The following is a 21,867-nucleotide window of genomic DNA, read 5'->3' on the forward strand; positions in this document are numbered from 1 at the left end:
TTTCGGGGGTACAGCTGCTGTTGTCTTAGCGAATGCTACATAAAGGAGAAAGTGGATTGAGGGTCATGGATCAGAAAAGGCCACACAGCATGAGAGAAGGCTATACTGCTTGACCTGAGCAAAATGTTCATTATGTGACTCTCCCCACAACAGTGATCCAATCCAAAGTTTCTTTGTCCTGTCCCTGATCAGCCTTGCTTCTCAGTTATGCATTCTTTCTTCACTCTGAAGGCCATTAATGTTTCTTCTCATTCACTTCTCATCTATCCTCTGATTCAGGAGAGCATTTTGAAATGTCAATAGACGTGAGAACAAACTAATCAAAAACACCATTATGTTCATGTTTTGATTTGAACTGTTTCAGGCTGACATATATACAAAAGAAACATTTACTGCATTGTGATGCTTGATTCAATTTGAACATTTATTTATGCAATATAAGGTGTTATGATTTTGCAAGTTTATGTTAGAGAGTTACCTAAAAATGAATGAGATAGATTATGATGAAACTGCAAACTTCTGTTACTAGTAAGAAGGTAATTGTGTTTTGAAAAACTGACCTATATACCATAACTCCTGTGTCCAAGCATGGTGAATTTCTGAACCCACTAATTAATGATAATAACTTGTTATTAATATTGGCCTCACATATTATTCTTTTAAATAAAATCAGGTAATTTCTATAAGTGGGTAATCCTAGCTCTTGCAGACTGTAATGATGTCAGAAATGCTAGCTGCTCTCCTCATGACTCCTCCATTACTGTTATTGCTTGAGTAACTAAATCCAGGATTCTATAAATGAAAAAAAAAAAAACAGAAAATAACAGAGCAGTGAGGGTGTAAATCAGCTCTGGAAAATGGGCTTCATTTGTCTTTATGATGGTCCTTTACCTGAAGCAACATCCTTAAACTTTTCTATCCAATTAATTACTCCAAATAGGGTAGAATTTTCATACCCACCATCACCTCCCAGAGAAATCAGCCTGCTCATTACAGACATCTTGTAAATTCTTATGCTATGTAACTACTACTGAGGATTACTTGTGTTTGTCCATACTTCAGTCTTCTTAGGAATGGAAGTTCTTTGGGGATCAAGAATGATTCCCTGCTCATACTGGAGTCCTCAGAATCTTGCATGGTAACCGAGTTCTCAATAAATAATTGGAGAATACAAGAAGTGCTAACTTGCACTTAGAATATACTAACATCCAAGAAACATGTGTCTCTCCAAGTATGAAGATACTTTGTAAAGCCCAAGAAACTGTTATCATTATTTATACCAGCTTTACAAAAATAAGGAAAGTGGTCGACTGCAGTTTCTCCATTTTTCTCCTAAATTGTTGGCATCAACAAAACCATAGGGATTTTCTACTGAGCATCACTGTGAACCTGTTCCGTTAGGAAATAACAATACTTCCATACTTGTGTGTGTGTGTATGTGTGCTTTTGTGGTGTTCTTTTTCCAGAGCGATTGGAGCCAACCCTCTTTACTGTGATTGTAACATGCAGTGGTTATCCGACTGGGTGAAGTCGGAATATAAGGAACCTGGAATTGCTCGCTGTGCTGGGCCTGGAGAAATGGCAGATAAATTGTTACTCACAACTCCCTCCAAAAAATTCACATGTCAAGGTATGGCTTTTAATAATTTGTAATTCTTTTGAAAAATTCTCTACATTAATCACCACAGAAATGGCAGAGTCTTGTGAGGGGACTTCTAAGGTCTATTTGGAAAGAGTTCATTTTCTCTGTCTATCCACTTGAACAAGGGAGGCCATTTCCTGTGATTCCCAATTAAAGAAATGGGCTCTAAAATCCACTTAGAGCCACTGTAATGGATAGATTTTCTTGCAATATGGATAGAAATGCACAAATTAGAAATGACTTTCTTTGTCTCTAACCAATAAAATGTTTTGCTTTTGCTTTATCTGAATGTGCCCCCCTGCCCTGCTTTCAGGGCTGCCAGGGCCCTGTGGCTTCCTAATCCCAGGTAAGCAGAACTGAACCAAGCTTCCCAGTGTTCCAGCCAGGCGTTCCCACTCACCCCCTGTACTGAGATTTCCTATGTAGTGCTCCCTCTTGCTTGCTGCTTCTCCTGCCTCTTCCCTTACATGCTCCTTTTGGGATGCACTTGTAGATTCCAAATAGTATCTTCATAATAAATGCTATTTTCTTTTCTCATCCATCCTACGAACAGTAAATGCAAACATTCATAGTGTAAATAGAAACATCTAAATGGGGAAATGCAAACAATAATAAACATTTTTTTGCAAGAAGAAATAAAATTAACAATTGGTCACAGTATATAGACATAATCACTCTTAGACATTTTGTGCATCATTCCATTCAGGGAAACCAAATATGCAGATTTACTTGATAATTTTTGTCATTCTTCTTAATTTGTAGCTATTTTTAAAAACCTACTCAGAATTACTAGAGAAGAAAAAATATTGAAAGTTCCATATATAAAATAAGAAAATATTATCCATAGATATTATGGAATACAGAACAGTTTGTGGTGTGATCACTCTCTCCTACATTTGCATACACTGCCGAAAAAAATAAGCTTCTAAAACTTGACCATTTATGCATGAAGAAAAACTTATTTAAGTAATCAAGCCTGTGTAGTGGCTCACCTCATGCATTTTGAACCCCAGTCTCCCTGGTTAAATCCATAGCTTAATTTCCAGTATTAGCAAAACCTATTTTCATGGCATAATCAGTCTGTGCCTCAGTTTTCTCATGTATAAACAGATAAGCTAGTACTGGCATGAAAAAATTTTAAGATTAGAAGAGTTGACAAGGCTGAAGAGGTAGTGTAGTTAGTCAAGTATTTGCCTTCCAAGAATAAAGACTTGCTTAATCTCTAGAACACATGACAAACAAGCAAAAACCAAAACAGGCACAGTAGCACTTGAGTATAATCTCTAGAATTACTGAGAGTGAGCCCTGAAGATCAGTGGTCATCTAGCCTAGTATACTTGACAAATTCAGGCTAGTGAGAGACCCTTTCTGAGAAAATATGTGGAAGACTGAGGAAATAGCCCAGTCACTAAATCCTCTAGCATCTACATGGTAGATGCTTCCTACATAAACATGAGAATCAGAGTTTGGATTCTTAGTATTTGAGCAAAAGCTAAACATGGTGGCACACGTGTATAACACCAGCTACGTGTGAATGCAGATAGGCAGATCCTTGGAACTCACCAGCCAGCTAGTCTAGCTGAATCAGTGAACTTCAGGTTCAGTGAGTGTAGTATTAACTGGTTTTGTGTCAACTGGACACAAGCTGGAGTCATCAGAGAGGAAGGACCTCAGTTGAGGAAATGCCTCCATAAGATCCAGCCGTAGGTGTTTTCTCAATTAGTGATCAAAGTGGGGAGGCCCAGCCCATGTTGGGTGGTGCAATATCTGGGTTGATGGTCCTGGGTTTTATAAGAAAGCAAGCCAGGGGAAGCAAGGCAGTAAGTAGCACCCTTCCACGGCCTCTGCATCAGTTTCTGTCTTTAGGATCCTGTCCTGGTTGAGTTCCTGTCCTGACTTCCTTCAGTGATGAACTGCAATGTGGAAGTGTAAGCCAAATAAACCCTTTCCTTCCCAACTTGCTTTTCAGTCATGGTAATTTGTTGCAGCAATAGAAACCCTAAGAAAGTGAGAGCTCCTATCTTAAAAAATAAATAAATAAACACAGAGTGATTAAGAACAACCAACATCAGTCAATGGCCTCCACAGGCACAATCACACACATAAACTTAAATGCCTCCGTACACCATGAGCACAGTCATATGTGCACACACAAGAGAAAGTGGACAGTGCTTGAGGAACAACAACTATGGTTGTGTTCTATCCTATACACACTTGCATATTCACACAATACTTGTCTCCACTTTCCATTTATGTGCATGTGCACACATACACACACACACACACACACACACACACACTTTACAAAAATGAAATGACTTGGGTTCTACAAGTCACACTGCCTTACACAAAGAAAGCACACAGTATAACTGTGCAGTTAATTGCATCACTCTTAACATTCCAAGACACCAACAAAATACCATCCGACAACACCCCCTGGTTGGGGTAATATTAAAATAAAAATCTAGAGAGATGAGCTAATTTTAACAGAAACCAAAGCAAGATTCCACTTTGTATAGTGCGTTGTTTTTTAATAGTAACAATAACAATGACTTTTCACTGGATTGGGGTATTTGGCTCTATCCTGAGTACTTTTGTCTTCTCACAATTTCTATGGAACAACTGTGCACTGCTCACTTGAGAATGATTGATTCTGAGTAAAGGAGCTACAGTGTGAACCATGTATCTCTGACATCAGAACTCACTACTGTTTCTCTTAGAAGTTTCAATAGAAAGGTTTTTACATTAACCACTGATGTTAATAAGCTTACAGCCTTACTACAGTAGTATACCATGAAAACCAAAGTTGAGTACCCTCCTCCAGTGATGGTTTGTTTGGCTGCAGACAACTCATTCTAATCTATTATTGGAACAACCCACTCAGGGATATCTCATGAGTCCTGTCCTGTGAGAGGTCATGCTTTATGATCTTGAAAGCAGTAAAACAAGGTGGCCTTAACTATTTTATAATTTGATATTTTCATATTTTAACCCATTATGCCAGTGTAAAATGTTTTTATTTTATTCATGAAAGTCAGCTAAGTACTACCTCTTGTTTTAAGACTTATCAATAGTTAATCAAACTACAACAGGAAAACAAACTTAAAGACACAATTGCATTGTCATGTATAAATGTAATTTTTCTATAAGCAAATATCTGTACTATTATTTCATGTAATTGATTTTAATTGAAGTATGTATTCTCCATTTCCATTACATTTCCTACATGGCAGATCACATTTTTACGCTATTACAAAAAAAAAAAAAAAAAGGAATGGGATAAAGTACATGGCCATAACATATTTGTTAGCAACCAAGTGAGAACATTCTTGAGTGGGAAAAAGGTGTTAAGTATTATGAACTGTCTTTGTAACCACATGTTTGGCCTCTTCTCAGTAACACTGGTGTGATCAAGTAGTCTTCTAACATAAAAAGAGTTATTTGCCTATTCTAGGTCTAGTTTTTCACTGAGAAAGCCAGTATGGTTTGTTGTTGTTGTTGTTGTTGTTGACCTCAAATACACTCTGTAAAGCTCTTGCTTTAGCAAGATTTAACTATGCACACAGCTAAGTTATTCATTTCTTTTATTTTGTGTTTTGTTTTGAGACAGAGTCTCTCTGTGTAGCTTTGTGCCTTTCCTGGAACTCTCTTTGGAGACCAAGCTGGCCTTGAACTCACGGAGATCAGCTTGCCTCTGCCTCCCAATTCCTGGGATTAAAGGCATGTGCTACCACCACCTGGCTATTCATTTCTTTCATTTGATATACTTTAATTAGCAGCTCAAATGTACTGAGCAGTAAGCATTCTATTAGAAATATATGCTATCTTATCCATTTAACAAATATTGTTGGAGTTCCGACAAATTATAAAGCAATGTTCCAACATGTTAAGGATCCAGTAAATGATAAACTCCCATTTGCATGAGGCTTATGTTTTTACACAGTTAAAATATAGACTCTATGTGATAGAAATAGGTATAAGATGGAAATATATAGCAAGGCGGTGGTGGCGCACGCCTTTAATCCCAGCACTCGGGAGGCAGAGGCAGGCAGATCTCTGTGAGTTCAAGGCCATCCTGGGCTACCAAGTGAGTTCCAGGAAAAGACGCAAAGCTACACAGAGAAACCCTGTCTAGAAAAACCAAAAAAAAAAAAAAAAAGATGGAAATATATAAATAATATCTAGCTAGATCAAAGATCAAACAAGGGTGGAATTTAAATGGCACCAGAAGGCCATCAGGAGGTTTATAGAGTTGGCCAGGTGACCTGAGAGTAAGACATAGTGGAGAGGACAAGACTGAGATAGATAAATGTCTCACAACTAGAAGCTCAAAGCAGACTACAAACGACAATTATTTCATCAGGATCTAGTGTACATCTTTATAATCTTGTTTACTCAGGGTGCCGAGGCAAGGAGATCTCAACCCAGCCTGAGGTATGGAGCAGTTAGACAAACAGTGATTCCCTTTCTCAACAAAAAGAAATGTAAAAACTGAGGATGTTATTGTTAAGTTGATTGCCTAGGATTCTTGGAGTCCTAGTTTCAGTCCCCAGTAAACAGAAGGAGGAGGAGACAGAGAAGAAAAGGAGAAGGGGAAGGAAGAGGGAGACAAGGAGGAAGAGAAGGAGAATCGTCTTCATTATTTATTTACTTCACTACTTTATATATAAAAGCTCAAGCATCCAGTAATTCTAGGAACTTCTTAAATCCTAAAGCATTGACATTATACCACAATCTGGTTTACTGCTTTTCTTTACCTAATTTTATATATTAAAAATCCTGCCCATTTTAGAATTGTAAGGGAAGATATCCGTCTCTCCATAATGACATTGAAATAGTAGTGGTTTTCTTAAGAAGATTCATATTTTCCCTTGGGGGAGAAATTCTGAGCAGCATGAGTAAAGCCTCTGGCTTGTACTTCAAAATTGTTACTTAATATTAACATTAATCATGAACCAAGGTAAGGATGGTTAAATAATTTAGTCTAAACTAGAAGTGATGAAAAATTTACTGGTGAGATCAGCTTTGAAGCATTATTCAAATTCAATCCAAACATTTTACGTTTTCAGAACTCATATCACTAACTTACAGCTATAACTTTGAAATAACTTTAATTTGGAGAATTTTTAATTTGTTCATCATCTGAAGAAAAATGTGTATATATAAATAGTTATCTGCAAAAATCATCACTCATAAAAATAAAAGGGAGTAAATATATTTTTCATTACACTTTAACATTTGAAGCTGAGAAAGTTTTAATATGCATTTATTTAAATAGATACATAGAACTAACACCTAATAATCCACCCTTGAATACTTTATAACTATATTCTCCATGGTAACACTAATTATATGGAAAATTACTGTTTATTTTAAACCATCATAGCTCAAGAATTTCTTTACTGGCCACAGGCACATATAAATAGCCAAAGAGGAAGTCCAGTGGTCTCAGAGGACTTTTAATCACCCATCATCAGCTGCCATTTTCCTTCCGACGTTGGAAGTGTATGATAAGGCCAATGACTTCTGTCCTGCTGAATCCAGTGATGTCATTTTAATTATCCTCATTAGCTCTTCTCATTTACATTAGACATAGCCACTGTTCCTTTTTTTTTCTTTGCTCCTTTCTTCATATATTTTTCTGGTACTGCATTCTTTCTTAGCTGTTCATGGAGTTCAGTTCTTAGTCTTATTAAACTCTGAATAGATTTCCATCAATGGGCACAAATATTTGGCCATGAATTTCCCCATGGAATCTAGGATCCTATTTCAATTTCTTTCATAAATCTCCCTTAACAGCTTGCACAAACTTACAATGCACATTTCATCACATGTGCTATCATTACCCTTACTATTTTTTCTCTAATTGACACATGCATATCTCTACTGCTGAACTGTAAGATTTTGAAGAAACTCAGGCATTTCATTCGGATTTGATCATCTGGAGCCTAGCATCTTACACAAAGTAGATGCCCAAATATTTGATGAATGATAAATATTCCTTTGATAATATTGCTTAAGAAATTCTGTAATAGCAAGTATAACTTGCTTTTAAATAAGATCTCCTTTCAGTCCAGTAGCTTGGTATCAAAATCCCCCAGGTGCTACTGGAGTTGTCTTTCATGTACTTTGGACAGGAGTTTGTTATTGGACTAGTGTTTCCAAAAGATCAGAAAATAAAAAAAAAATAAAGATTCTGGGATATAGTCAGAATTTTTTTGTCTGGAGCTTTTGGTAGTAAATCAAAGTGAGATAGAATTCTCGGGGGTTGGCAACATTGGGGTAAGATGCATAGCTAGTTAGTGGTTTTAGTCGTGTAAGCAGGTCTGCCTTCAGACTTCAATGGATTCAAAATTCAGCAGTCCCTCTATTAAAGCAGGTAACAGAGACGGAGTGCTAACCAAACTTCTCATTTTCACTTTGAATTATCAAGCTAACCTCTGATCTGTAGTGCTTTCTTAAGTTAAAATTAATCTTAAATCAAACCAGTTTGCATACACTCGCCTCCTTCTTTTCACTGACACTAGCAAATATCTGTCTCCATAAGGTGAGATGTCTTTCTTGGTGGTACACATCTCATGGGGACTAATTTGTTGGCAGGAAACCTCCCTTGGAAACAGTTAGCTTCAAACATGAGAAACTGAAGGATATAGTTGCTTTTCAAGGAGAGAGAAAGAAACTGCTAACTGCTTCTTATCATTGCTCTATTATTCCTATCTTTCATGGTCCACAACAGATTCACAAATCAGACTTCTGTTTCTAAAAAGATTAAATCATTAGCTGACTATTATTTATCTTATTAATAATTACCCTTTTATCTCCACCTTTATTATTAATGATCACTATAATAATTTCTATAGAAACCTTAAGACAGGATCAAGGTATTATTCCCCTTAATTTAAAGGACATCAGGATAAAATACTGAGAGAGATCACTGCACAGAAAATTAATTACAAATTGGAGTCAAATAAAAGATACATGATATGACTTAAAATACTGAAATATAAGTAGAAAAACAAATGGAAATTATCACAGTGACAGGGTAATGATTCTAATGGGTTGGAATATAGAAAGAAGCAAAGTTGGTAAAATCAGAGAGATATAACAAGGGCTATGAAAGCTACCAGTGGAGAAAAACAATCAATAATCTTCTCTAACTGAAATAACAAGGAAGCAAACAATGTCCAGCAAGGAAAGATAGTTCAAAGGGCGCAATGGTGATGCCTATATTCTGGAGCTAACCAATAACTACCTAATTGAACTTAAGGCCACTCAAAACAGGGGAGTCCTTGCCTGGCACTGTAAATTTAGCCAACTGCCTCTGGTTTGGTCAAGTCATGGGACCTATAGAACTTACTATTTCCACTTTTTTAAACCAGCTAATTTCTAACTGCATTCTAAGTACTTATTCTTATATCCATATATGAGGGTAGCTCTCACCACTCATCACAGAAGCTTCTCTTCCCAGCAGAAGGAGAGCATTACAGAAAGTCACAACTAGTCAAAATAAAGAGATAACTGTCTACTCCCTATTAATACATATCAACACAACACCTACATTTAAGTCTCAGGGAACAATGGGGATGAATGGGGAGAAAGATTATGAGAGTCAGAGCATCAGAATATTTGCTATGAAAGACTCTTCTGGAGAGGAGGGCATGAAATAGGGAAAGAAGAGAGATAGGTGGAGTGAAATTAACAGAGGAGGTTACCAAGTTGATAGATTAATAATGCTTTGGGGTGCTATCCAAATGTCTCAAAAGCAAATATCCTAGTGATTGAGCTAGGAATTGTGTTCAATGAAATGTGGAATTTAATTGACCACTGCTTGTTCCAATGAGTATAAGGACCCATGCAGAGATCACTGCTGGTGAAAGTATGATGGATGTTCATATTTCAAAGTACTTGTACTTTCTATGTAAAGATGTTAATTTGCCATTGTCCCAGTCCAGCGCAGTTGCAGAAAGGAAACTAAGGAGTTCTCACAAACCATACAGAAGTTAGTGTCAATGGAACATGACTTTACAGAGAACAGTTTAATTTTCACATTTTGGGCCACAGGTCATATAGTGTGAAGAGTAGAAATTTTCTGAAGCTGGCCTGTGTTAATCAGACCTTTCACAGATCGCAAGGTTTCTATAAACTGTGTTAAAATGTGAGACTGATAGGCTCATTTCAGTGGTATCTTATTGCTAAAGAAGACAAACTGGGAATATCACCTGCCACATCTTATACTAATAAACTAAATGATTCAAGAGTACAAAGGAGAATGTAAAAGATACTACATTTTCTAGATGTTGTCATATACATAAAATAGCACTGGAGTTTCCATTAAGCAGGCTAAATTTGAAATATAGGCCATTGCCATGGATAGTGTGCAGAAATACTATTCAGTGCTTAAAGGGATTCATATCCTGACAGTGGCATCATTAATTCTAACTTTTAACTACCTTAGCTGTGAACCCAGAGTCCCATTGTTACTCAGAAGTCTGATATTCCTCACAGTTAGAAGGTCTCTTTTGGAATTTATTGGCATCATGTGATGATACTGATTTCTGTTACTATCATAGAAGAAAATCATGAAAAGCTAAACAACAAATAACTTTACACAAATCTTACTTTTCTATTAAGGAGTATAAATGAATTTAGGTAATGACAAAAGAGGATACATCCCTTCTCATATTTGTCTATTAATTTGTAGGTCCCGTGGATGTTACTATTCAAGCCAAATGTAACCCCTGTTTATCAAATCCATGTAAAAATGATGGCACCTGTAATAATGACCCAGTTGATTTTTATCGATGTACCTGTCCATATGGTTTCAAGGTAAGTAGAAATCACACCTGGGAGAAATTAGTTCCCATTGTCTATCTTTTGTTGACTGTTCTTTCTCTGTGTTCTAAGACCTAGCTTGTTTTATTTGTACTTACCTTAAACACATGCATTTCTTCTCCAGGGGCAGGACTGTGATGTTCCCATCCATGCCTGTATCAGTAACCCATGTAAACATGGAGGAACTTGCCATTTAAAAGAAGGAGAGAATGATGGATTCTGGTAAGTTGTCTGGCTGTGATCTCCTTTGTCTGAAGTACTGCAACAAAAGTAATGAAACAAATGTGCACGATCATTTTCAAATAAGAAGCCATTGTTTCAAGAAGAATGTTAAAGTACACATAACATGTATTAATTTAAAAATGTTCATATTTTATAGTTGCAAAAAAGAAATCTAACATTATTTATTGTTACAAGCCATCAAGGACATTACACATAGAATTACAGATGATACACTTTTAAAAATTAGGTTCAAACTTTTAATTTTAATTACGTGAATGTGTGTGTGTATGTGTGTGTGTGTGTGTGTGTGTGTGCGCGCGCGCGCATCTGAGTGCAATTGCCTCACAGAAACAGAAGTGTCTGATTTTCTCATAGTAGGAGTTTTAGGTGATTGCCTATAACTTCCTGATGTGGTTGCTGGGAACAAAACTTGGGTCATCTGAAAGAGCAATAGCACTATTGACAATTAGTGACTTCTGGTAGAGGGAGAGTCCGGTTCCTTCAAGGTTGTAGCTCTTGAAAGGCTGCTCATATTTTAGTAGGTGTGTCTACACTCATGCATATATAGGCAGCACTATGTGGAATCACTATGTTACAACATAAGAGAAAGCACATGAAGTTGGGAAGGAAATGTGATGAGGTGGTCATGGAGGAATCTAATGGGAGGCAAAGGGGGTGGATTCAGTCAAAGCATGTTATATCCATGTATGAGATTCTCAAATAATAAAAAAGTAGCTAAAATATCGCAACCACTTCTTCTTTATTTGTAAACAAAGAGTGTGAATTATTCCCAACTTGAGAATGAGCATGCCTAGGACAGTGGGGGAAATTTTGCTTGTCGTTTGGACTTGAAAATATATTGGGACTCATGGAATTTTAAGATGATGGAGCCACTTGCTATCTTTCAGCCACCATGAGTTTTCCTTTTTAAATGTTTTCTGGACATTTATAAGCTGGTCCCTTATAGTATATAATTTCATAGGATTTTAAAAAATCAGTTATGTATAGTTAAAAGCTTTGTAATTGGTGTGCATCTTTATGCTTTTTTAAAAATATTTTGACCACAAAGTTTTAAAATGCACCCAAAAATGTTTCTTGCCTTTTCCCCTGATGCTTAGGTGCAGTTGTGCTGATGGGTTTGAAGGAGAAAACTGTGAAGTTAATATTGATGATTGTGAAGATAATGACTGTGAAAATAATTCTACATGTGTTGATGGAATTAACAACTACACATGCCTTTGCCCACCAGAATACACAGGTATGAAGAATAGAAAATGTTATGTCATCCATCAATGTACAAATTTGGAAGGATCATTGCACTATTATATTTATTTACCAAGCCATTCTTATTCAATAACTTAGGAAATTTAATTGCAATAACAAGCATACATAGGGATCATTTCATCTGCCAAATAAAAGATGCAGCAAGCTCAGTTCAACCCATGCACCCTTCTTATAGGGTCATGATCTCTAGAAGAATAAGTGAGGATGGGGTAATGCTTAAACTTTTGGACCCATAATTCAATGATATTTCCATTCAAACTACTTTCTCTGTACAGAATGTTTTGCCAATATATATTTTTGTGCTTTTCTTTACATAGCCAAAACACGATTCAGCATTTGAAATAAATAATGTCCATACTATATCTTCAGTAGTGAATGTTAACCTCCGGCAAGCTCTGTCCTTCAATTGGTGCTCTGTCAGGAAGATGAGCTTTCTGGAAATCTTAGGAGAGTATCACATTTTTAACGACATTTTCTCTCTGGTTGACAAACCTAATCAGACTATTCAAATTGCTAAACTTTCTTCTCAGTTTAGACCAGTTTTCTATAAAGTCAGAACCAAATTTCTGCCTTGCCTTTTTTGAAAGAATAGCTTTTCTGATGTGTTTGTGTGGCTGTGCATAAAAAATGCCATGGTCAGCTTTTCCTTTAACAAAGCATCCAAAAGGGCTAGAGAAGGATAATGGTATGTATGTTATCTCTAAAGAAAAACACAGAAGTAGATTCTGTCACTGTTTTAGGAGCTACCATTTTTATTTTACTTGGTGTTTTCATTTGTTGCATTTATTTTCATATAGTAGTACATATTTCAAATAATGAAATAATTATCTAGGTAGCTAAGATTAATATTTCCAAGTATCAAATACAACCATATCTATGTAATTAACTTTCCCAGAGTTCAGGAGGAATAATCTTTGAAATTTATTCTTATGGAAAATACAAAAATTTGCATTATACCAAATGTCTTTCTTGATGGGGATGTATATTTTGTTAAGGGAAAATGCAACAGAGTAACAAGATTCAGTTTTAACAACCTAGGTGTATTTAGATGTTTCTAAAGTTGCCCTTTCCATGGAGTCACAATACTAATGCACTAGATATAGACAGATGGATAGTTAGATAGATGATAGATAGGTGGATGATGATAGAAAGATGATAGGTGGATGATGGAGATAGATAGATAGATAGATAGATAGATAGATAGATAGATAGATAGATAGATAGATAGATGATAAAGAAATACATAGGTACATAGATAGATACCTAAATAGGCGATAGATAGATCAAGATAAAAATTAAATACATAGATACATACATACATAGCTATCATGCAAGGAGTCAGAATTTGATCATTCTTTACTGTTTTGCATTAACAAAGTATAACAAGTGTAGATTTTTGTTGTCACACAGTTTGCCCACCCATCTCTATCACTGTATCACATGTCAGATATCATCCATTAGCCTATGACTAAAGATTTAAATCTGTTATACATAGCCTGAGTGTCTGAGATCTATTGAATTGGCTATTTATATGTGTTTAAGAAGTTCATTGTTAAATAAGAAGCTGTTTCTTAGTCATACCTTGGATAGAGCTGCTTTATAGCTCCATCACTGTTCAGCTCATGGAAAAAACTTATGAACCCACTCTATTTTGGAATTTCTATAAACCCACTCTATTTGATTCTACCAAAGAAATTGGGCTCCCAAGCTTTGTAAGATTATAAAAAGCTGTGTATGTAGTTCTGAGCACAGAAACCAGGAATTTATATATATACTTTCTTCCTGGTGTAACTGAGACTTGAGATCACATATGATCTAAGGTTCTTGTATGTCTTCCTATGATAATTTCCATAAGGTGTAAGTACATCTAGGTTTGTTTGGAGCAGGTCCAGTTGCACTGATGCTCAATTTCCTAATTCTTATTCTGATTATTCACAGCAATTTTTGAGTGTTCCTCTTACCTGCTCTGCTTTAGTTCCCAAGCACTGTGTGCCCTCCTAAGAAATTCATTTCTGTGTGCCCTCTTCTGACAAGTGTAACACAGTAGCACTTCTCCAACTGTGCCAGATGTCATTCTTAGTGCTATACCACAATAATTCAAAGCTTAGCTAAACCATTTCTTTTCCAAAATGTGACATTCACCAAAGTTGTCATGAAGGACCCCCACCATGTCTATCTGTCAAAAGCATTTGGCTCTGAAATAGAACCTAGACAACATTGCTCAATTTACTTGTAGCTATTACAAATATCTCTTTGCTTTAATTTAGGCAAAGGATCAAGACACATACTGAACTGGAGATGTGCACAACACAGAGCAGAGATCCTACCTTTATTACATTAGACTGAGTCATGATGGACTTGACAACTTGGCAATAGAGAAGATAACTAAATGGGATGAACTCATAACTCATCTCTTAAATGTAGAGTTTTGTGCACATCTGAAATGAGTACATTTACAAAATGTCAAACAGCCATTTTCAGATTCTGAGATTGCTGGCATATAGGTGACCTTCGCCTACAGTGAAGCTTAAGTCAGAATCTAGAATTTTGTGTCCTGTTTAACCCATGTCTGCAGTTACAGAGGGATTTCCTTATAATATGGCTTTATTGTTTTACATTTAAGATGGAATTTGATTAATGCATGTGAGTTCTGAGAACAAAAAGCCCTTCTGTCCTCACAGAATATAATAATGTTGCCATTGTTTTAATAATGATCTAAGCTGCCAGTTGCTTTTTCCTTTGAATTTCTTTTTTACTCTGTATCTGAAAGGCATACAATGAAAATGTGAATTCTATTTGATAGCCGCAAATAAGGCTTCACCAGAAAAGCTTGCAAATCATCGTGGTGACAATGCTTTCATTTAACATCTATGTCAAGATGAACGCTTGTCAAAGGAGAAAATTCAGAGTTCTGAAAAGAATCTGACAAGGAAATCAGGAAATGACAAGTAGCCTGTAAAATGAGCTAGAAATACTTGAAATAAGATGGACCAACTTTCAGCAATGTATAGAGGCAGAGTTAAACTCAGAGTAACCAAATATCAATGCATGTAGCTGATGAATTATTTCCTGCCCTCCTCTGCTAAAAAGATTGATAACATAAACTGTATGGGTCAATAGTGATTTTCTGTTATCTACATTTTACAGGACCCTCTCCACTTTAATAATCAGATGTATTATTCTCTACATACTAGGCCCATTTTCTGCTCTCCTAGCCGGAAGACACCTCATTGCTAGTATTTTTCATGAAAGGTTGATTTTTAAAAATTTAGTTCCCTATAACTCTATATTAAAATTGATACGTGAAATATGGGAAAAATAAGAATAATGATTTGGAAATATTAAAATGTTTAAAAATAATTCTGTATTTTTAATTTAGCTTCAGAGATTTGGGGATTAGATTTGTTTTTCTTAATTATTAGTGTATGCTTTTCATAAAACAAAACATTTCCTATAGGAAAGTTTTCAAGGAATTCCTGAAGTTATATTAACTCATAATGTATAAACTGAAATTTAGGAATATGGTGTGGCTACAATATTGAATCCATGGAAAACTTTGCTTAGATAGTATTAGATTTGGAGCTGATCTGGGAAAAATAGTTTTGCAGAAGTAAATATTAGGATGGAAGATGTTTTTCAATTGTCCTAATTCTGGATCTGTTTGTCAAGAATATGTGTCTTCAATAATTCTACTCTCATAGGGCCATATAGAAGTATGTACAAGTTGGTCACATTTCAGGATTTTCTATTAAATAGAATTATTCAGCACAATGGCACTGCCCATATTAACTGGGCATATTTATTATCATAGTCAATCTTATGGAAATTATGAAGAACTCTTTAACTTTCCCATTTTGTCTCTGGCACCCTACACAAATGTCCACTTCACATCTACTACAGTAAAGCTGAGGTGTCAGTCACCCAATCTAGTTGCCAATCTCTAGCTTGCTATAGTGGCTTTTACTCTGGCCCGATTCTTCTCCATGTTTGTGTGTTGGGCAAGCTGTAGGTAAGAAGTCTAAGCTTCTGTTTGCTCTCTCAGCCTGCCTTCTCTGTTGTTAATGCTGCGAGTTGGCTTTGTGTGTGCTACTGTGGTATTGCAATGTAAAATGTCTTTTGTCTCTTCTGTCTTTGTCGCTGCCAGCTGCTAATCTGAATGAGGTGGAAAAAGGTTAGTTGCTCTTTTTAAGTCTATTATGGTTTTCACTTTAGTTCTTCTCCATCTTCTTAAGCTACTAGATTTTACTGGGTGTGCTGGGTGAAGGTGTTGACAAGAGATGAAGTCAGAAAGCGCTATGTCAAATCATTCATAGAGATCCTCGGTACATGCATAGCTGCATGAAACAGTATAAAATGATTCACTGAAATGCACTTAATTTCTACTTTTCTCACTCACCCTGAGTGGTAAAAAACTGTCTAAAAATTAGATCCTATTTCCTACTGTCTATATGTTTGACACTTTTAAATATATCATAAGAATATATTATTTATATGAAGAAAAACATAGGTCCTTTAGTACAGTACATATACTAAGTAAAAGCATTTAAATTAGTGAAAACTTTTTCATAAGTTTAAGTTCATAACTTTACTATTATGTACTGTGAAATATATCTGAAAATGTGTATAATAATTGAAACATTTTATATAATATGAGTGGGGTTGTGTCTCAATGATAAGGGGCTTGCCTAGTATGTAAAAGACCCCGGTTCCAACCCCAGAACTACAAAAAGTAAATGTAAAAATAAAAGTAATATATATATATATATATATATATATATATATATATATTTCTAATATACATATAAATAATGTGGTGATAATATGTGTTTTCTATACATGTGTATGCATGAATAATGTATTATATATGAAACATCTTACAAAATAAATATTATGAAGTCCAAGAGGTTGATTTATATGGTGAAACTGTCAAATTAATGTTAGTAAATCCAGTGAGTTCTAAGCAGTTTTCTTAAGGCATTAGACAGACTGGTGTGTAATCACTAACATCAGTGTAGTCACTGGGCTCCTAAAAACACCTAGAACCAAGAAGGGGGCATACAGTTGGTAGCTCCCTAGCCATGCTGGAAGCATGTCTTGGACTCTTCATGAACATGTGTCTTAAAAACTAAGAGTTCTCTGTGGATTTCTGTGGACCTCTCTAGCACTTTGCTTCTTCCTATTCTCATGTGGTCTTCATTTACCATGGTCTCCTCCCGTTCCTTGTTCTCCCTCTCTGTTCTTGATCCAGCTGGGATCTCGCGCTCCCCCAAGCTCTCTTTCCCTCTACCCTCGCAAAGATACCCCCACAATAGACTGCTGGCAATGGTCGAGAGACAGCCAGAACTGACCTACTCTGGTAATAGGATGGCCAAACACCCTAATTGTCGTGCTAGAAACCCCATCCAATGACTGAGGGGTGCAGAGATCCATGGCTAGGCCCCGGGTGGAGCTCCGGGATTTCGATTAGTGAGAAAGAGGAGGGTTTATATGAGCGAGAATTGTTGAGACCAAGTTTGGATAAAGCACAGGGACAAATAACCAAACGAATGGAAACACATCACCTATGAACCAATGGCTGAGGGGCCCCCAACTGGATCAGGCCCTCTGAATGGGTGAGACAGTTGATTGGCTTGATCTGTTTGGGAGGCATCCAGGCAGTGGGACCGGTCCTGTGTTCAGTGCATGAGCTGGCTGTTTGAAACCTGGGGCTTATGAAGGGACACTTGACTCAGCCTGGAAGGAGGGGACTGGACCTGTCTGGACTGAGTCTACCAGGTTGATCTCAATCCTCGGGGGAGGCTTTGCCCTGGAGGAGGTGGGAATGGAGGTGGGTTGGGGGGAAGGGGAGGGAAGCAGGAGGGGGGAGAACAAGGGAATCCTTGTTATGTAGATATGTAGAACTAAATTATATTATAAAATAAAATTCAATTCAATTAAAAAAATAAGAGTTCTCACAAATGGCATTGCTTCTTAGTCATTCATGTTTCAAAAAGACTCCAAGTCCCAAGAGGAAGAAACAACAGTGTACTCTAGTTTTGATGGATCATGGTGTACAGGAAACACTTGCAGGATTATAAGGAGGATGTGGGGATATAGAGTATCTTTTCCATTTCTGTTACTGTGTTCAAATGATTACTGTGTTTGCTCACATAGTCATATTGTATGCAGAGTGAAGTTGGAAAATATATAAAAATTGGTTTAATCTGTTAGACTAAAAATATGGCTTACTCTGCATCTGCTAATGTATACAGTACTTCCTTGGTTTAGTATCATCTTTCCATTTTATAAGTACAAAAAGCATTGATGATCTGCCTAAGGCCAACTCTATCTCTAAATCAAAGCACAAATTATATACTCAATTAGTAATGTGTATACATTCTCAAAAACAAGCTTGTCACTGCAGCATTGCTTTAAATAACCATGTTTTGACTATATTTTGCACTTATATTTATAAAAGATCTGCTATTGCAAAGAATTTGCTGTTGATTTAATTTTCTTTTAAAAGCAAACCCTTGTGGTTGGTTGACATGGCAGTAATTTATAAGTCTATAGATATAAACAGTAAAATGCTGAAGAATAGTATTATAAATAAATTACAATGTATGATACAATGTGTACCTTACTCAAGAACATACACAAAGTAAGTATAGTGTCTACCTGAACATACAGCATCCACTGTAACCTAGGTACCTTTTACTGGATCCTGCCCAGTTGAAGCTACTTCCAGTCGTGGCTACTTTTCAGATCACACAGTATTGATAATTGTTTATGCAAAGCAAGCTTTCCTTGTTGTTTCATCTGATTGCTAGACACAATCATCCTTGTGGACCTTTGAAACAATTAATTGTGGTCCCAAAACTGAAATGCATGAAGGCAATTTATTTTACTAGATGCAAATTAGAGAAAGGACCTAATCAGTGCCTAAACCATAATTCTGAGAATGACGTTAAACTTCACCCCAGGATAGTTGATAGTTGGTATAGGGGATTGGAAATGCTTAGTCCTTAGACTTTAGACTTTATAGATGATGGAACCAACATCTATAAAACCTAGCTTCCATCTGGTTCAGTTTTATTTTCTTCTATGACACAGGAATAATGACACCTGTCCTCCTCCATGTAGATGTTTGAGAATAACAACCAAGTGAAGAATCTATAGGAAAGCATTGAGAAGAAAAAAATTTTCATACTTATGGAATGTTGGGGACCAGACTGCTTTGACAGGTTTTTCATTATGCCATTTCTTCAGGCAGAAGAATGGAAATTTGGTAGATAGCTCTACCTGAGAAATATACACATGAAATAGCTCTTTCCATATTTTTTCACTACATTTATTTTCCAGCTTTTACTTTTTATGCTTATTGTAAATACACACACTATATTTAGGGCTAGGTGGTCATTTATCTTAGCTGTTGAATATTGACACCTATACAAGGACATACCAAATGTGTTGGACAAGGACATATTGAAAGCTGAAGAGCTCTTGGCAGTATTTTTAGGCTCTGTGTGTGCATCATTTTCAATATTTGTGATCTTTTCATAAGAGGGGACTACCATTGTTTCTTCTGCACTGAAATATGCAAGGTCTGCATTTCAAGGTCAATATTGCTTATGGACGTAGCTGAGGCCTTCCAATAAGGAAAGCTAATGCTGTAGTCTCCTTTAACCACTTTGACTGGAGAAAGTACTTTGGCAGTCTTGCAAGGTCGTGTGGTTTCTATTCATCTTCCAACCTTTCAGAGCTCTCTTAAATGCATTTGAATTTCATAAAACATTTTAGAGGAACTGTTTGCTCTCATTAGTTCACAGGCAGTGCCCACTGATTCCAGAACAACAGTTTAACTTAACCAGTCTTATTCCATCTAATTTAGATTTATTTACTTTGAAAGGGGAGTTTAACATTTTTTGGACTTGCAGTAGCTATTGAAATTGGTTAAATTCTTCAGCCATAGACATCTATGCAGGAAGTATTAAAAAACACCCCTTTTTAGATTTGTTGATTTGGAGAGGTAAGGTTTTCCATCTAAAAGTGCACAAGATGTTTGCTGAGAAAATAACTAAAGCAGGACACTGTGCTAAGTATTGAAAATGATACAAAACCACCAAGCATTTCGAGGTTCACCCAGCCAATAATAGCTGTAGTTCTCAGCTGCAGGTTCAAATCAGGTCATAGACATTGCTACTGCAAAACATTGCTTCTCATTTGTCAAGGAGACTCGCAACTAAACATGTTACCAGAGACAGACTTTGTCACTGGTCACACTGATCACACTGTGTGGGAATCTAGCTGATTGAACAGCTATGGATACTTTCATTTAGAAACCAAAAATTCACACACACACACACACACACACACGCACGCACGCACGCACGCACGCACGCACGCACGCGCGCGCACGTGTCTCTCATCCTATGAGGCATCTAGGAGCCAGCCTGTGTAGCACATTCTCTTGAGCTTTTCTGTGCTGAATTGTGATTCACTTTATCTCATGCAGTTTCCCTGTAGCACGACCCCCATCACGTGTAAAACACATTTGGTGCACATTGCAGAGAGAGAACAGCTATCAGTAGCTCAGGTATCTTCAAGATGCCACAGCCCTCTACACCACTACCCTGCACTCCTATACTAATGACTGAACTTCATTACCTTTAGAAAATGAGGGCCATCTGGATAGTTCATAGTCATATCTTGAAGGTCAATTAGTTATTTCTAATTGAGAAAACAAGTTTCAAAATGGTGGGATCCAAAAAAGAAGCGGATGGTTGAAAAGAATCCTCAGTAACCTACTGTTCATAAATCACCCCTCACTTACTGACAGAAATTAAGTCAGTCATTGCCCTTGTCATTAGCAAGCATGCTAAATATTTACACAGGAGACTTGACATTTATTTTACTTTGCTCATATGCTCTGGTGCCTAAAACTGAAATTTTTAATACAGTATGTAACATAGACCTGACTTAAATTAATGAATAAGAACAAACCAGAAGGCCAGTCTATCCTTCATGTCTACAGGTTGCTCATCTATACATTCAACCAACCATGAATCAGGAATATATCAGGAAAATGACCTCTGAACTAAATACATATAAGCTCTTTCCTTATTCATGTACTCTATAGCATAACAACCATTTGCTTTTACATTGTCTTAGCCAGATTGCATAGTCCAGAGCTGGTTTAAAGTGAGAGTCAAAAATGTGGAGACATGATCCAGTGATTAAAAGACCTGGGTTCAGTTCCCATCACTCACATTATGTCTCACAACCAGCTGAACTCCAGCTCCAAGAAATCCAGTGCCCTCTCCTGTTCTGTTTCTTTTTTCTTTTCCTTTTTTAGCTGAGGACCAAACCCAAGGCCTTATGTTTGGTAGGCAAGTGCTCTACCACGGAGCTAAATCCCCAACTCCACCCCCAGCAATGCCCTCTTCTGGACGCCTGGGCACTGCCCTCACATCCACAAACCACACAGATGAGCTCAAGTACATGCACTCACACACACACACACACACACACACACATACACTTGAAAAACAAGATAATAAAACTTTGTAGATATGCCTAGGTTTAAGCAAATCCTAGTCCATTTACATAAGGGGTTGAGTATAAGCATTAACTTATGGGAGCAATCCCCCAGGGATCTCAAGGCCGACTGTGCTTTCCTCAATCGAGAACAAATGGGACATCTACAGCTTACATCAGATTCTGCTCTCAGTCTTAAAATTCGGCAAAGAGGAACACGAAGGTCTGTTCATTTTAACCATTCTCAGACATGCCATTTATGGGCTAATAAGCACAGGCCCTCCCTCTGTTCCTGGGTTCATCTCCTTGATTTTCTACAGTCATAATCATTTTTTTTTTCTGCAAAGGAAATTATAAAATTGTCTAAGAGG

General features: G+C 36.7%; 1 protein-coding gene across 7 annotated transcripts in view; it reads left to right on the forward strand.

Annotated features, from left to right (window-relative positions):
* Slit2 (slit guidance ligand 2) overlaps positions 1 to 21,867 on the forward strand; it is a 336,048-nt gene that overhangs the window by 275,910 nt on the left and 38,271 nt on the right. For 4 of the 7 annotated variants that reach the window (XM_028865890.2, XM_028865892.2, XM_028865891.2 and 1 more), the window contains 4 exons: positions 1,467 to 1,630; positions 10,344 to 10,468; positions 10,599 to 10,696; positions 11,815 to 11,954. In XM_028865890.2, coding sequence (XP_028721723.1) covers positions 1,467 to 1,630; positions 10,344 to 10,468; positions 10,599 to 10,696; positions 11,815 to 11,954 — 527 coding nt within the window. Of the gene's footprint in view, positions 1 to 1,466; positions 1,631 to 10,343; positions 10,469 to 10,598; positions 10,697 to 11,814; positions 11,955 to 16,124; positions 16,152 to 21,867 lie in introns of all 7 variants that reach the window. The other 3 variants (XM_028865886.2, XM_028865888.2, XM_028865887.2) reach the window with 1 other exon arrangement.

This window comes from Peromyscus leucopus, chromosome 10, assembly GCF_004664715.2.
Source record: "Peromyscus leucopus breed LL Stock chromosome 10, UCI_PerLeu_2.1, whole genome shotgun sequence".
Taxonomy (NCBI): Eukaryota; Metazoa; Chordata; class Mammalia; order Rodentia; family Cricetidae; genus Peromyscus; species Peromyscus leucopus.